The sequence below is a fragment of the Dipodomys ordii genome, unplaced genomic scaffold, assembly GCF_000151885.1.
Source record: "Dipodomys ordii isolate 6190 unplaced genomic scaffold, Dord_2.0 Scaffold23, whole genome shotgun sequence".
NCBI classification, from domain to species: domain Eukaryota; kingdom Metazoa; phylum Chordata; class Mammalia; order Rodentia; family Heteromyidae; genus Dipodomys; species Dipodomys ordii.
Genome location: NW_012267239.1, coordinates 6,389,112 through 6,404,738, shown reverse-complemented (window position 1 = coordinate 6,404,738; position 15,627 = coordinate 6,389,112). Strand labels below are relative to the sequence as shown.

Sequence of the window (15,627 nt, the reverse complement as noted above, 5' to 3'; positions counted from 1 at the left end):
CCGAGGCTGGCCTTGAAGTGACGATCCTCCTGCTCCGGCCTCCCGAGTGCTGGGATTGTAGGCATGCGCCACCACACCTGGCCTGGTAGAAGGAATCTGCCAAGGACTAGCGGCTCTGACACCCTGGGAAAAGCGCTTGTGTCTTTTGGAGGTGGCCGCCCTTCACAGGCGCCGTGCGGACAGGGCTCCGCTGTCCTGGTTTCCCCCGGCTTTGCTCCCCGCCATGAGCAAGGGCGCCCTAACTCCTGCGGTCTTGACCAGACTGGCGTTTGGGGGGATTTTTCTCCCTCATGCTTGCCGACGCTGGGTGGGAATGAGCCAGGCAGCCGTGGGGGCCCGTGGGGCATGTGTGTGTGTGTGTGTGTGTGTGTGTGTGTGTGTGTGTGTGTGTGTGTGCGCGCGCGTGCACACCCACATGGTGGGGGGGGCCCTGTGTGGGGGGGTCGTGGCTTGTCTGGGGACTGGGAAGGATTGATCTGTCTCTGGATTCTCATCTCCTTTGTCCCGAGGCCCTGAGCAGGGCAGGGCCTGGCCCAGGCACCCACACCCACCTCCCCGGCCTCTTCTCCTTGGGTCTGTCCAGGGACTGACCCTCGGGGTCAAAGGCCAGCCTGGGGCATGTGACTCAGGTGAGTTGCACTGGATGCCAGATGGGTCGTGAGCTGCAGGCCGCAGGAAGACCCCCAAGAGCAGGGCCAGGCTTGCTCATCCGCCCCAGGGGCGCTGTGGGGGATGGGAAAGGAGGCAGCTGACCCCCGTGTGTCCCCCAGACCTCAGACAGATGGGCCTGGAAACTGGGGGAGGAGGATACAGTGCCTAACATGCTCAGGAAAGTGGAGCTGTGGGGGGAGGGGGAGGAGCAGGGGATCCTGGGATATGGGGGGAGAGTGACCACAGGGCGGTCAGCATGTGTTCTGATGTCTAGAGACAGTGTGGCGAAGGGCAGGGGTCAGGGTCACCAGCTGACCCGTGTGACCCCTGCACTTCCCCACTTCCACAGTGGGGCAGCAGCAGTGTTGCTCCTCGGGGGAGAGAGGAGTTAGGGAACGAATACAACTAAGCATGTGGTACTTAGTTAGCACGGTGTTGGAGCCATCGTGTCTGCCCACGTATTAGGTCTCCCAAGGAGCCACATTAAACATGAAACAGAGTTAGGTGTAGAAGTAAGGACCCGCCAAGAATCAGCGCAGAAAGTTTGCAGGGCTAGCAGAGCTCAAGAAATCGCCTCCGCGGACCTGACTGACACATGACTCCGAGTTTCCTGGTGGCCACATGAAAAAGGGAAACGGGACAAGTTAGTCTTGCACTGTTTAGAAAAGAGGAAGAAAACCCAGTTTCTCAGGGGGGGAGCAGTGTCACTCTTTTGCATAAAATTCTCCAGGGCTCTATTTCTCACGTGGGCAGGTGTCTTTGTCAAAGGAAGCAGGGCTGGGCTGCTGGGTTACCCAGGACAGAGGTAATTTTCTTGACCTTAGCTGGGACAGAGGTAATTTTCTTGACCTTAGCTGCTCATACCGACCTGGAGAGAAGCGTGAAGAGATGTCTAGGCCCAGAGAAGGTCTGTGTCCATGACTTGCGCTGGGCAGATCGGGAAGGGAGGGGCGGTCCTGGTGCTCGGGATTCAAGGTGAAAGAACAGAGGGCCCGAGGCGGCTGAGACTGGGGTCTGCTGCATGGCTTCAGGGGGATGCGGAGGTCATCCGTGGGCTTCCCACCTGGAATTCTGGAGTTAGCTTTCCTCCCTGCTTGGCCTCCGGCGAGTGACCCGCCCTTCTCCGAAACTTGGTTTTCCACTCTGCAGGCTGGGGGGGGGAAGGGGGGTTATCCCTGCGGGTTGTTACGTGGTGTCTTGCAAATAATTTGTAAGTGGATATGTGCACAGGGAATGCCCATGCTCTTGTGGTGTGTGTGGGTGTGTGGGGGGCGGGTGGAGGTGTGCAGACAGGGCTGAAACCTGAACTCAGACCCTCGAGCTCATTAGACGAGCATCAACCCCCACGACCCTTAACTCTAGCTTTTTGTGCTTTAGCCATGTTCCAGGTCAGGCCTTCCTTCCTTTTCTTACCCTTGAAGTTCTGCCCCATCATCACTCACTTTTTATTCCCAGCCCCAGATTGGCTTGGAACTGCGATCCTCCTATTTCTGCCTCCTGGGTAGCTCGGATTACAGGGGTGACCTGAGGATAAGGTTTGTCACCTACAGCTGATAGATCAAAGGAGACTGGAGCTACATGCAAATGCATTCAAATAGGATGCACGCAAATATAACACCAGGCCACACCCCCCATGAGACCTTCTCAATCTCTGACGCCGCCCAGCCTCACTTGGCCTGTCATGGATCAGGCGATTCCCAGCCAGCTAGTTGGCACCAGCCTGTGTGAAGTTCAAGTTCTGTACAAGAGATGCCCGTGCCAAATTCTTCATAACCGGAGGCGGGGGGTCTGGTGAGCCCCAGCTCCTTTCTCCCAGCCTGGGCAAAAGCAGAAGCAGCATCCCAGCCCGGTCCCTGCCCCGGGGCGTTCAGTGCGGGCTCCGGAGAAGGTGCTCCGGGCAGGGCCTCTTGGGCCTCTGTGCTCCCAGCATCCCTTTGTATTTCCTGGGACTCGCCCTGGGGGTGAGCTGCCCAGCAGAGCCCACACGCTGTCTCCCACATCCCCCCTGCGCCCTGACGGAGCTGGCCGGTGGTGGGAGCTGTGTGTCTGGGGTGCGGGCTCCGGTGCTGCCAGGGTCTTCCCAGCAGGAAGGGGTGATCAGGCCTTCCGTTTCTTCCCACCCAGTGCGAGGAGCGACGTAGAGCCCACCGTGGGCTCTGCTCCCCTCACCCTGCGTCCTTTCTCCTCCTCCCCGCAGGTGTTCCCGGCTGCCACCCACTCTGAGGAGCTCCGGACACGTCACGGTGAACGGTAAGGGACCACACTGGTGTCCCAAGGGGGACCACGGGCAGGGAGGGGCAGGGGGCGGGGCGGGGGGAGTGGGGGAGCGGGGCTGGCACAGCTGCCCCCTGGGTGTTTGAAGCTTGGCTGGAGCCAAGTGCACAGCACGAGGCCTCCCTCCCCCACTGTACCCAGCATTGCTGTAATGGTCTCATTATCGAGGGACTTTATTTTTCTGTCTATACTGAGATTTGAACTCAGGGCCTCACCGTTTTCAGCAGCACCTCTAGTCCCTTTTTGCTCCGGGTATTTTTGAGATAAGGTCTCCGTTGTTTGCCCAGCCTAACCCAGACTGCCACCCCTCCTATTTGTAGTTCCCGCTCTCGCTGAGGTGACAGGCTTGGACCACCACGCCGAGCTTTTTGTTGTTGTTAAGATGAAGTCTCTAGCAGTTTTTTGTTTTTGTTTTTGGCTGGCCTGGAACCACATCCTTTGGGTTTTCTTTTCCCACACAGCTACGATTACAGGTGTGAGTCACTGTACCCAGCACTGCGGGAGATTTTATTGAATAATTACCTCTACGACTAGACTCTAGAGAAGAGAGGGTCCCAAAAGAAGTAGGAAACATTGTTAAGAACACATTTAGAGCTGGGTGCTGGTGGCTCACATCTGTCATCCTAGCTACTCAGGAGGCTGTGATCTGAGGACCGTGGTTCAAAGCCAGCCCCAGCAGGAAAGTCTCTGAGACTCTTATCTCCAATGGACCAGCCAGAAAACTGGAAGAGGAGCTGTGGCTCAAAGTGGTAGAGTGCTAGTGCTGAGCAAAAGAGCTCAGGGACGGCGCCCAGGCCCTGAGTTCAAGCCCCATTACAGACCAAAAAAAAAAGCACACTTAGGCTTATGTACGTCAGGACTGGGGCGTGGCTCAGAGATAGATAGGGGCGTGGCTTGGTGGATAGAGGCGTGGCTCCAGTAGTAGAATACTTGCCTAGCAAGCATGAAGCCCTTAGTTCAAATCCCAGTACTGACTGCCACGAGATTCTAGATGTCTGCTCTTAGAACAATGCCTGGCTTGTAGGAGGTAGTTGGAGAAGTGTTTGGTAAGGAAACAAAATAAAGGGCTGGGGTTGTAGCTCAGTGTTAAGAATGTCTGCTTAGGACACTCAAGGCTTTGGGTTTGATCCTCAGCAACACAGTGAGAGGAAAGAAAGGAAAGAAGGAAAGAAGGGAGGGAGGGAGGAAAAAGCCCCAGAGGAAATGGCCAGGCATAGTTAAACCACTCGCTGGCCTCCCTCTGAGCCAAGGTGGCCAGGGCTGCTCACACCGGGGCTGGTCAGCCTCTGATTTTTTTTTGTTTTTCTTTTTATTGTCGGTTGTGGGCTTGAACTCAGGGCCTGGGTGCTGTCCTTAACCATTTTTGTTCAAGGCTAGCACTCTACCACTTTGAGTCACAGCTCCACTTCCAGTTTTCTGGTGATTCATGGGAGATCAGAGTCTCTCAAGCTTTCCTTCTCCGGGGCTGGCTTTGAATCTCGATCCTCAGAGCTCAGCCTCCTGAGTCATTGGGATGACAGACACCAGTGCCCGGCTCTGGTCAGCTTCTAAGAGCCACTTGTGACGGGAGCCTCCCTTGCAGAGGATGGAGAATCTGGATTACAACGCTTCCTCTGCCTACGACGATGAGTATCTGGATGAGTTAGACCCCGTGGTGGCGCTGGAGGATGCGTCTCTACTGGAGACGGGTGCCATTGAGATTTTCGTGGCCATCTACAGCATCATCTGCTTCCTGGGCATCTTGGGTAACGGTTTGGTGATTGTCATCGGCAACTTTAAGACCAAAAAGACGGTGAACACCATCTGGTTCCTCAACCTGGCCGTGGCGGATTTCCTCTTCAACATCTCCCTGCCGATCCACATCGCCTACGTGGCCATGCGCTACCACTGGGTGTTCGGGCTCACCATGTGCAAGATCAGCAACTTCCTGCTCATCCACAACATGTACACCAGCGTCTTCCTGCTCACCGCCATCAGCCTCGACCGCTGCGTCTCCGTGCTCCTCCCCGTCTGGGCCCAGAACCACCGCAGCGTCCGGCTGGCCTGCGCGGCCTGCGTGGTCATCTGGGTCCTGGCTTTCTTCTTGAGCTCCCCCTCCCTCATTTTCCGGGACACGACCCACTTGCACGGGAAGATCATCTGCTTCAACAACTTCAGCCTGTCGGCCGACCAGCCTCCCTCCGCCCAGCCCCACCTGGGCTCGGCGGGGTACAGCCGTCACATGGGGGTGACGGTGACGCGTTTCCTCTGTGGCTTCCTGGTCCCTCTCCTTATCATCACCGCCTGCTACCTCATCATCGTCTACAAGCTCAGGCACAACCACCTGACCAAGACCAAGAAGCCCTTCAAGGTCATCGTGGCCATCATTGTCACCTTCTTCCTCTGCTGGTGTCCCTACCACGCGCTGTACCTGCTGGAGCTGTACCACGCACCCGTACCCGCCTCCACCCTCGGCCTCGTCCTGCCCCTGGCCACCGCCATCGCCATCGCCAACAGCTGCATGAACCCCATCCTGTACGTCTTCATGGGTCAGGATTTCAAGAAGTTCAAGGTGGCCATTTTATCCCGCCTGGCCAATGCTCTGAGCGATGACACCGGCCAGTCCAGCTACCCTAGCCACAGGAGCTTTACCAAGGTGTCGTCCATGAACGAGAGGGCTTCGGGGACTGAGAGGGAGACCAACATGCTTTGAGTGTGTCCCTTCCCCCTGCCCCCTCCGGGGAGAGCCCCAGGGGGCACCCCACCCCAGGACCAAGGCCGGAGCTCCTCCTCAAGAGGGGGGGGCACCCCCCCCCGCAGTGCACGCAGAGCGAATCGCGTTCTCGGCTGAGGACCCAGGGCGGGAAACTAACTCTTTCTCCAGGGAGGATGGCCAACGGCCAGCCCTAACCAGCAGTCTGCACTGTGCACCAGTGAGAACCAGCCTCGGCCTAACTCAACGTAATTAAAAAAAAAAAAAAGAAAGAAAAAAGACAAAGAAAGAAGAAAAATAAGAACAAAAGAGCAGTTCTCCAAAGCACTGCCGTAAACTGGGGTTGGCACCGGCTACAGGATTAAGCTGTCTACTGTGTGCCCCAGAAATGCTTGGACACTGCAAGCCCTCTGGTGTGAGCAGGGGGGGCATGCGCACACATGCATGCATGCATGCTTATACACATACACCATACATACATGCATGTGTGCATGCATCCACACGCCGCGCCTACAGCCGCCAGCCCCTCTCCTGCCCCTGTGGCCACGGCTCATGGGGAGGGGAGGGGAATGGGAACTCTCAACCACGGTCCCCTCTAGAGGAGCTGAGAAGATGCGGCCCTTGGGGTGTCATGAGCTCTTTGCAAGGCACCATGGGTTGGGGGAAGCTGTGAGCAGGATGTGGGACCCAGGAAAGGATGGGGGGGTTGCAAAGGGTGTGGGTATGGAACAGTTCACTCTAAAACTTCCCAGGGCAAAGTCTGCAGGCCATTTGGAGGTGCGGGTGGCAGCAGCCTTTTGCTTCAGCCCCCCCGTGGCCTCCTGGCACTGTTACTGAGGAGAGAGGCTGAAGGGGGGAGGCAGCTGAGTCCCTAGCCATCACCGGAACCCTTCCTTCCTTGTTTCCCTCCCTCCTCCCTCCCTCCTTCCTTCCTTCTCCAACCCACTTAGCTCTGGCTATGTGCTTTGAGTCCAGCCCTTCGAGGGCATGGGGTGGAAAGCAAAGGAAAGGGACTTTTCTCCTTCTAGTTTGTGTCCTCCAAGCCTTGCAGGAGACCATTCCAAGTATAGCACTAAGAAGCCATAATCCTAGCTACGCAGGGGCTTGAGATCTGAGGATCAGGGTTCGAAACCAGGCTGAACACACAAGTCTGTGAGACTTAAAAAACCAAACTAATGTCAGGTGCTGGTGGCTCATGCCTGTAATCCAAGCTACTCAGGAGGCTGAGGCCTGAGGATCGCGGTTCAAAGCCAGCTTGGGCAGGAAAGTCCATGAGACTCTTATCTCCAATAAACCACTCAAAAAAAACAGAAGTGGCGCTGTGTCTCAAGTGGTAGAGCGTTTGCCTTGAGCTGAAGAGCTGAGGGACAGTGCCCAGGCCCAGAGTTTAAACCCCATGACCTACAAAATAAAAACAAAACCCAAATTAATTAACTTTCCCAAAGCCGGAAGTGGAGCTGTGGCTCAAGTGGTTAAGCACCAGCCTTGGATGACAAAACTAAGGGACAGCACTCAGGCCCTGAGTTCAAGCCCCAGGACTCACACACACACACACACACACACACACACACATGCACACACACGCACGCGCGCGCGCACACACACACACGCACGCACACACACACACACACACAGCAGGCTTAGAGAATCCCCCAGGAGAAGATGGTGTCTGGTGGGGGAGGGGGACTAGGCCATGAACTTGAAGCAAAGCCTGAACCCTACTTAGCTGCTTGAACTGGGCCCCAAAACCTGCTCCCTTGTGCAGCTACAAGGTCTGAAAGGCACAACTCCTGGGGGCAGCCAGGGACTTTGTCCCACCAACCCATGACAAAGCCAAAGCCTTGGAGAAGGAGGAAGTTCCCTGCCCAGCAATGCTGGGAATCAGCATCCGGATAGCGGGGTCTGCCACAGACTCTGTCCTTTCCAACAGGGAGAATTTATTCACTGAGACTATCCCAGCCTGCTGTGGCAGCTTTGAAGTATTGAGCACTTCCCATATTTAACCTGCCACCTCAGTAACAACGACAGAATGCCTTCTCTTTCACCTTGGTAGGGGCCCAGAGAGGTTTAGTGACTCACCCCAGGGAAACCAGCTAGTGTCTGTCTGCCAGAGGTGTTTGAATTGATTCTTCAGTGGATTCATGTGAGCAGATTCACGGCCTGCAGGAAGCTTCATGAAGAGTTTTTGAACTGATCCAACTTGGCAGGGCCTTTCAGCACCCTGGACAGGGGCCAAGGCCTTGCCCTGCCCCACCCGCTCCACCCCCCTGTGGTTCCAATTCTCCACCCCCACTCCTACCCAAGGCCTCTGGGGGTGGAGAGGCCTGGTGGGCGGGGAACCTGGCGGGGGCCAGCTTCCGTGGACCCAAGGCCCTTTGTCCCTCTAAGCCAGAGAGGATACATTCTGTCCTCTTCTGAGTCACTGCCTGGCTGGGGCAATAAACGGATGTCCTAGCTGCCTCCCGCCTGGGCTGTTTGAATCACACGTCATTAGGGACCAACAGTCGCTTCCCAGATGGGTCTTGTGGGCTTGTGACCAGGGAGCCCTGAATGGATCCAAGCTGGGGCATCTGGCTGCTTCCACAAGTCTGAACTTGGAAGTGTGAGAGCAAAAAGATGGCCCAGGGCCCCTCTCTGGGCCTCTCTCCGGGCTTCCAGATGGAGGGACTGAGGCACTGCGTGCCGTGGGGTTTGTCCCGGGTCTTGGAGACAGGTGTGAGGGCCTCACACCCAGGCCCACGGTCTTCCCAGGTGAAGGCCGGGCCCCGCGAGCTGCAGGCCAGTTCAGGCTGGTAACCAGCAGCCCAGTCCAGGCTGGCTGTTCCCCCTGGGAGCCAGACTCCCCTCCTCCTGGCTGTGACCCCAGGGTCTCTGCTCTGATCTTTGCCTCCTGCAGGCACCCATGTGCCACCAGCCTGCCCCTGTGGCGTCCCCCCCCCCATGTCTCCAAGCATCCCCTGGGACTCAGGTGTGTGATCCCTGCCACAGCTGACATGCCCAGTGCAGGGGACCCCTGGGGGGGGGCCCAGAGGGCCTGGGGACAAGAGGCAGAGGGACAAGAAGAGAAGAGGGTGCTTGGGGATGAGAGGGGAGGGACAGAATTCACAGATGATGAGAGCCAAGCAGCTACCGTGGGTCAGCATACAGGTCCAAACCTGCAGCTGGGGGGAAGACCAGACCGTCCCATCCAGTGGTAACCAGGATGGTGGAGGTGATGCAGCCAGGCTGGGAACCGGGTCTGCTGCCCGAGATCCACCTTCTCCAGCTCTGGGAGGGAAGGAGAGAAGGGAAAGAGGAAGGGAAGGAAGGGGGGAGGGAAGGGAGGCAGGAGGGAAGGGAAGGGAAGGAGGAAGGGAAGGGAGGAAGGAAGGAAGGAAGGAAGGAAGGAGGGAAGGAGGGAAGGAGGGAAGGAGAGAATAGAAAGGAGGGGGGCTGGGAAGGTGGTTTAGTCGTAGAGTGCTTGCCTTGCAGGCCTGAGGCCCTGGGTTCGATTCCTCAGCATGACATAAATAAAAAGAAAAAAGCCAGAAGTGGTGCTGTGGCTCAAGTGGTAGAGCGCTAGCCTTGAGCTGAAGAGCTGAGGGACAGCGCCCAGGCCCAGAGTTCAGGCCCCACGACCAGACCCCCCCCCCAAAAAAAAAGAATATATAAAGAAAGGAGGCGGGGGGAAGGGCAGATTTGATGGGGGAGCATCAGGAGCCCTGGACAAAACAGCAGTTCCGGGGGGCTGACGGGGTGGGGGCGGCAGGGAGGGAGGTGGGTGAACAGTGACCTTTGCTGTGTGCAGTAAACAGACACGTGGGCATGTGTAGATGATGCTCCTGGGCCTCTGGGGGAAGGGAGGTGGGGCGGCGTTGGGCTCCGCTGGGCCGCGCTGGCCCCTGGACAGGAGACAGCTGGAGAAAGCTTTGGGCGATGTGGAGAGGCTCCCCAGCTTTCCCAGGGGAGCAGTTCGTGGGAAGCCAACCGCAGAGCCATTTGCGCTCAGCGGTCGCGTTGTTGATGGGAATTAATTGGGACCGGGGCTCAGCTTGGCCTCTGCGTGCGCACATTTCCCCGGGGGAGCCCAGGACCAGGTCCCAGAGCCCCCGTAAACCAGGCCTACCTTCACGGAAGCAGAGGCGGGGCCAGGGCACCACGGTGGGCGGTGCCCAGGGAAGTTTGCAGAGGGGGGGGGCAGGGCTTACCCAGCCCAAGGGCAGGGGAGATGGGGGGGGGAGCAGGCAAGGGTGGAGGGAGGAGGCAGTGGAGGATGAAGATGTCCCAGTCATGGCCATTCACAGGAGCGAGGGGTCCGCTCCATGGCCTTGTGATTGCACGGAATCCTGACTCCAAGCCTCGTGGCAGGCTCTGTTTGTTCACTCTGCAGTACCAGCTTCGGAGGAAGGGCCCTGGGGGAGGGTCTGAAGGATTCCCTGGTCCTTAGGGTGGGGGGGTCACCCTACAGGGCGGGGTCTGGGTGCAAGCCGGGTGCTGGTGGTAGGGGGTGTTTGCAGCTCACAATTTAAAAAATAGAATTAATAAGAGAAACACACGCAAGTCCAGGTCACTGTGGTCACCATCGTCCACACCATCATCATCATCGCTGTCACCATCATCACCATCACCAGATTCTTGCAGGTTCTGAGCGTATGACCACCAGTGAGACACAGATAGAAGGAAGTTTGGGCTTGGACCTGGAGGAGCTGGGTTTCTCTCCTGGGGACGCCAGGAGCAATTCCAGACAAAGGAGGTTTCCACAAACAGCTTCCACCCGCTGTGGCCACGGCCTGTCCCCTGCCCCGCAGTCTGATTGATTCCAGGCTGCAAATCCAGGAAGCAGATGCCCCTCCCCCACCCGCCTGGGCGCCCATCTCCCTAATGCTTTGCAGCTTTTTTTCCCCCGGGCCCAGGACTCTTGGTTAAGGGCTTGGCTGGTATCACCGTGATGGCTGACTTCCTGTGTTTGTCCCTCTGCGTGGAAATCAAGAGGTGAAGCCACCAACTGGGCAGCAGGTCTGCGTTTGACACGGATGATGTGTGACACACCAATGCACACCCACCTACCCCGGCGCCCTGGGGGTCCTCTCCCCCCTCCCCTCCCCCACGGGCAGGCATCATCAAAACGAACTCCGCTCTGTTTTTTTCCGTGCGATCGCTTGGCATGGATGAGGGGAGGAGTTTCCGGTTCCTTTCCAGATGTTTGGCTGTGGAGCTGAGAGGGGGTGGGTGGGGAGGGCTGTCAGTCAAGCTGGGGGTGGGGGTCATGGTATCCACTGCTCAGGCACCAATCCCACTGGTTTGTAATGGGATCCCAGGCTGGGAGACTGGTGGCTGGAGGCCACTGACTCAGTCATCCTTTTTTATCTTTAGGACAAGCCCCTGAGGGAGCTGGCTCCTCAGTCAACCTCTCAGGACCACGTGGGCATCCAGCCATTGATTGGTATTAGGCACCTACTGTGTACCAGGTCACCTGCTGGGCTGTGTGTGTGTGTGTGTGTGTGTGTGTGTGTGGCCTGGGCTGCTGACTCCATGACGATTCTCAGCAGTCTCTCAGTATCTGGGCGTGCTGGAAAGCGGGCGTTTGAGCCCACACAGTGGCTCATTCTTGCTGGCTATATATCAGCCTCATGAGCTCAATAAAATAGATGCTGAGGAGTTCGCATGGAGCCGAGAGAAAGGCTTTCTGCTATAAAGCAAGAGAAAGAGAGAGCATGTTGGGGGGGAGAGGGGGGGAGAGAAGAATGGGGTCTCTGAGAATTATGAATGTAGACTGGTTCTGGGTTCTAATAGGCACCTGTCAGCAACAGTGCCCCGCGACTTCTCAGAGCTAGCCAGAGACGGAGCTGTACACTGAAACCAAACAAATGGTGGCTATAGGTGAGGAACTGAGGTGGAATGAAGATGTGGGGGAGGGGCGGGGAGGTATGGGCTCCTTGGCCCCCTTCTGTCCTCACCAGGGGGGACCATTGCCTGCTCAGCTGGTGATGATCCACATGTCCCTAGTCTCTGATTCCTGGGTCCCTCCCCCATGGCACTCTGGGTTCCCTGGCTGCAGAATACAGGAAGGGTGGGGACAGGTCTGAGGAGACAGCTTGCTTGACCTTAAATGCCAGCTGAGATGAGGCCCTCGTGGTAGGGCCCACCCTGCCCAGGATTCTCCATGGGGGCTGGAAGCACAGGCCACTGAGAGGAGAAAGAGGGAACTGACAGGCTCCTGGCTCTGCTGCTTCTTGCTCTGCAATGGCATCTTTCCTCCCTTTCATAGGCTCCTCTTTTTTCTCCAGTTTTGATTTAAATACATGAAATCACATGAACTCGAGGAACAGAGAAACAGAAAATCAGTTTATCTTACAAGGTCTAGAATAGAAATAACATGGAGGAAAGCCCCTGATCACCCAAGTAATATTTGCCTTTTTTTTTTAGTTGCAAAAGTCAGAATATATGATGAAGCAAAACAACAATGGAAGGGAAATGACCCATAATCTCAGAGATCAGCCAAAGGCAGGCAATGTAATGTGCGATATTATCTGTGCTGGTTTTGTTGTTTGCTTGGTTTTTGTTTTCTGTTTTTTTTTTTGGTCAGTTATGGGGCTTAAACTTGCCTGGGTGCTGTCCCTGAGTTCTTTTTGCTCAAGACTACATTCTACTGCTTTGAGCCACAGATCCACTTCTGGTTTCCTGGTGGTTTAATCAGAGATAATCTCATGGAGTTTCCCGTCTGGGGCTGGCTTTGAACCATGATCCTCAGATCTCAGCTTCCTGAGTAGCTGGGATTACAGATGTGAGCACCGGCACCTGGCTGTTTATATGTGCCCTGCTCTCCTCTCCCAGTGGGTTAGAATCTCCAGGATTGGATTCAAATCATAATCCACGCGTAGAGGAAAGACATCTGTGTGAGCATTGTTTCAGCACCACGGACAGAGACCTCACCGGGAGAGGCTGCACACCCACCACCCAGTGGCTGGAGGACAAATCTCTTACTTCCCTTTGGGTAGGACAGCGTTTCCTCAAGGGATGACCCAGTATTCCAAAGCCGGAGTGTGGGGTTCAACCTACGGTGGCTCCCTTTCTCTTCACTAGCTGGTGGCTCTGTAAAATAGGAACCACCATTGTACTTTAACTCCTGCCGTTCTCAGGGTTAAATGTGTGGCAGGTTGAATGGCTAGAAGACATAAGAGGGACAAGAGGAGCAGGACTGGGGAGGCTGGGATCCCAGGGGACTCCAGCGGAGCCAGGAGGAGTGCAAACTGGGGCATGACTGCTCTTTGGTGAAGTTAAACACATACAGAACTCGTAGCTCAGCCGTGTAGGCCAGAACTTCCAGACCCAGAAAAGCCAAAGATACCTTTCATCTCCATAAAAGTTAATCGCTTCTGGCGCTGTGTTATAGTAACCGTGAAGCTGGATCGCTCACCCGTGTTGTCTGTAAAGCACACTTCAGTAGGTCTGACAACACATAACAAAATAAAACACTTAGCCCATGGCAGACCTAATGACGACTGGCAAAAAAAATCATTCAATGCTGTCAGACAGTTGGGTGCTCTGTGTGTGTGTGTGTGTCTCTCTCTCTCACTGGACCAGAAATGAATACTCAGAAGATATGGAGGCCTCTCCCCTAAGTCCTGCCACTGGGAAGTGGCAGGGCTGGGTGGAGCTGAAACCAACAAGGTGAAGGTAAAGCCCATGTTCTTTGGGCAGAAGCCATCCCCAACCCTCCCCAAGTCAGGCCTTGAGCACAGGAAACCTGCCACGCTGGCACTTGCGAACTAGGTCAATGGCTGGGGACGATTTCGTTGTGACACCAGCGGGCCCCCCACTCCTCGGCAGGGAATTAGCTAACAATTACCAAATCCATGCATTTAATTAGGTGGAAAGTGGCCCATGATAACAATAATTAGCACTTAAACATCACTCTTACACATCAGCTTGCTCTAAAGGCAGGCTTATTAATTAAACACTTTCCACAGCCCTCAGAGGGGAGGGAATGGGGTGGGGGTGGGGGGGAGGCAGAGCTGGCTTTCTAGGAAAACCCCACAGAAGCCTGGATGTGGGTGTGGGTTCTCCTGCCAGTCCGGGGTCAGCAGCCTGCGCTCAGTCAGCCCATCCACTCAGTGGCTGAGTAGTCTCTGAGTCACCGTTTTTTTCTTTTTTGGTCAGTCGTGGGACTTGAACTCAGTGCCTGAACTCTTTTGCTCAAGACTAGTGCTCTAGCACTTGGAGTCACAGCTCTCCTACTGGTTTTTGAGTGGTTCATTGGAGGTAAGAATCTCTTGAGGACTTTTCTGTCCCAGGCTGGTTTCAAGCCTCGATTCTTAGACCTCAGCCTCCTCTGAGTAGCTAGGATTCCAGGCGTGAGCCACCAGCGTGTGGCTTAAGTCCCAGTTCTGGCCGCAGGGAATGTAGCCAAATGTGTCTGAGACTCTTTCCCTCTTCAGCAATTGTCTCCCTCAGTGAGTTGGCTTGTGTAGCTTCAAATCCTACCCGTGTCCCGAAGTTCATTCTGTGTACTTCCAGACTTCTTAGGGGACATTCAGTTGAACCCCACCTGGTATGCAGAAGGGGAGACTGAGGCCTGGAGACAGTGGGCTTTGTTGAGATACAGTATTTCTAGAAAGTGTGGGATAAACACCCTTAGAAAGAAGGAAAGGCTGGGTGCTGGTGTCATCCTGGCTACTCAGGAAGCTGATGAGAGCTGATCATGGTTGGAAGCCAGCCCGGGCAGGAAAGTCTGTGAGACTCTTATCTCCAACAAGACACCAGAAAACCAGAAGTGGCGCTGTGGCTCAAAGTGGTTGAGCGCTAGCCTTGAGCTGAAGAGCTGAGGGACAGCGCCCAAGCCCCAACGACTGACAATAAATAAATAAACAAAAAAGCAAGGAGGAAGGAAGGAAGGTATGTTGAGAAGTTCCCTGTGCCAGAGCCCAGTCACCCACTGACTTCCTGTCCAACCCCAGCCATGTAGCCACTGTCTCTCCCACACAGAGTGACCCATCCCATAATGAGGACTCATGTTAATCAGCCATGGAAGGCCTGGAATGGGAGCCCCCAGAGACCACGACCTTCCCAAAGGATGTAAGGCAGCAGGGTGGGTCGGGGTGAGGGAATGAACGGTATCATTTCTTCCCCTGACCTGTTTCGCCCTCCTCCTCCTCGCTCCTGCGTGCCTGTGAGCACGCTGCCACACTTCGGGCTATAAATCTGAGGGGAACAGCAAACCTGTCAACGCGATCAACGAACTTGTCGCTGTGCCAAGGACAGATGTCACCACGGTGCAGATTCTCAGCGCCCCTCGCCCACCTGAGTGCTTTGTTGCTTTTTGGGGAGAGGTGAGCCCGGTGTCGCCCTTCCATCGATCCGATTTCTGCCCTTCACCCCCTGCCCCTCCCTTGGCCCTCTCCATGGGTCACCTCCCCTGGTCAATGTGGACTGGGGACATGGGTCCTCTCTCTCAAAGCGAATGTGTCTCAACAGATGCTTTCTTGGGGGACAGTTATTTATGGCTGCGTGAGTAGGTGCTCACTCTCTTTCCTCTCCTGTCACGTCTCGAAAATTGAGCTCTTCTCCGCCCCAGTGGGAAGAAGGGACAGACTTATGATTTAAACCTCTCTCCTGTTTTTCCCTTTCCTTTTCTCTTCCTTCTTTCTCTCTCTCCCTCCTCTTCTTTCTCCTCCTCCTCCTCTCTTCCTCTTTCTCAATTTATCCTTCTCTTCCTGCCTCTCTCCTTTTCTCTTTTTCTCCTTTTTTTTTTTCCGGTGCCGGTCCTGGGGCTTGAACTCAGAGCTTGGGCACTGTCCCTGAACCTCCTTTGCTCAAGGCTACTGCTCTACCACTTGAACCTCCACACCACTTCTGGGTTTTTAGGAGTAGTTTATTGGAGAAAAGAGTCTCACAGACTTTCCTTGCCTGGGCTGGCTTTGAACAGTGATCTTCAGATCTCAGCCTCCTGAGTAGCTGGGATGACAAGCGTGAGCCACAGGGTCCAGCTTCCTATTCTCCTTATTTTCCTCCTTCTTTGTTTCTCTCCTCCT

At 55.6% G+C, this 15,627-nt stretch overlaps 2 protein-coding genes across 2 annotated transcripts in view; one reads left to right on the top strand and one right to left on the bottom strand.

Annotated features, from left to right (window-relative positions):
• The first annotated feature begins 1,416 nt into the window (after positions 1 to 1,416).
• On the top strand, positions 1,417 to 6,725 carry Cmklr1 (chemerin chemokine-like receptor 1). The gene is made up of 3 exons (XM_013014324.1): positions 1,417 to 1,456; positions 2,849 to 2,901; positions 4,508 to 6,725. Exon 3 carries the CDS (start codon positions 4,511 to 4,513, stop codon positions 5,615 to 5,617), a length of 1,107 nt encoding a protein of 368 aa, XP_012869778.1. The 5' UTR covers positions 1,417 to 1,456; positions 2,849 to 2,901; positions 4,508 to 4,510; the 3' UTR covers positions 5,618 to 6,725.
• Positions 6,726 to 11,701: 4,976 nt separating this feature from the next.
• The window catches only part of Wscd2 (WSC domain containing 2), a 28,136-nt gene continuing 24,210 nt past the window's right edge, over positions 11,702 to 15,627 (bottom strand). The window contains exons 10-12 of the mRNA XM_013014283.1: positions 14,730 to 14,797; positions 12,945 to 13,045; positions 11,702 to 11,766 (exon numbers count right to left, since the gene is read on the bottom strand). Coding sequence (XP_012869737.1) covers positions 11,702 to 11,766; positions 12,945 to 13,045; positions 14,730 to 14,797 — 234 coding nt within the window. The remainder of the gene's footprint in view (positions 11,767 to 12,944; positions 13,046 to 14,729; positions 14,798 to 15,627) is intronic.

What these genes read in the sequence shown, in the direction of transcription:
- Cmklr1 (XM_013014324.1), top strand. Translation starts at nt 4,511, where the DNA reads ATGGAGAATCTGGATTACAACGCTTCCTCTGCCTACGACGATGAGTAT.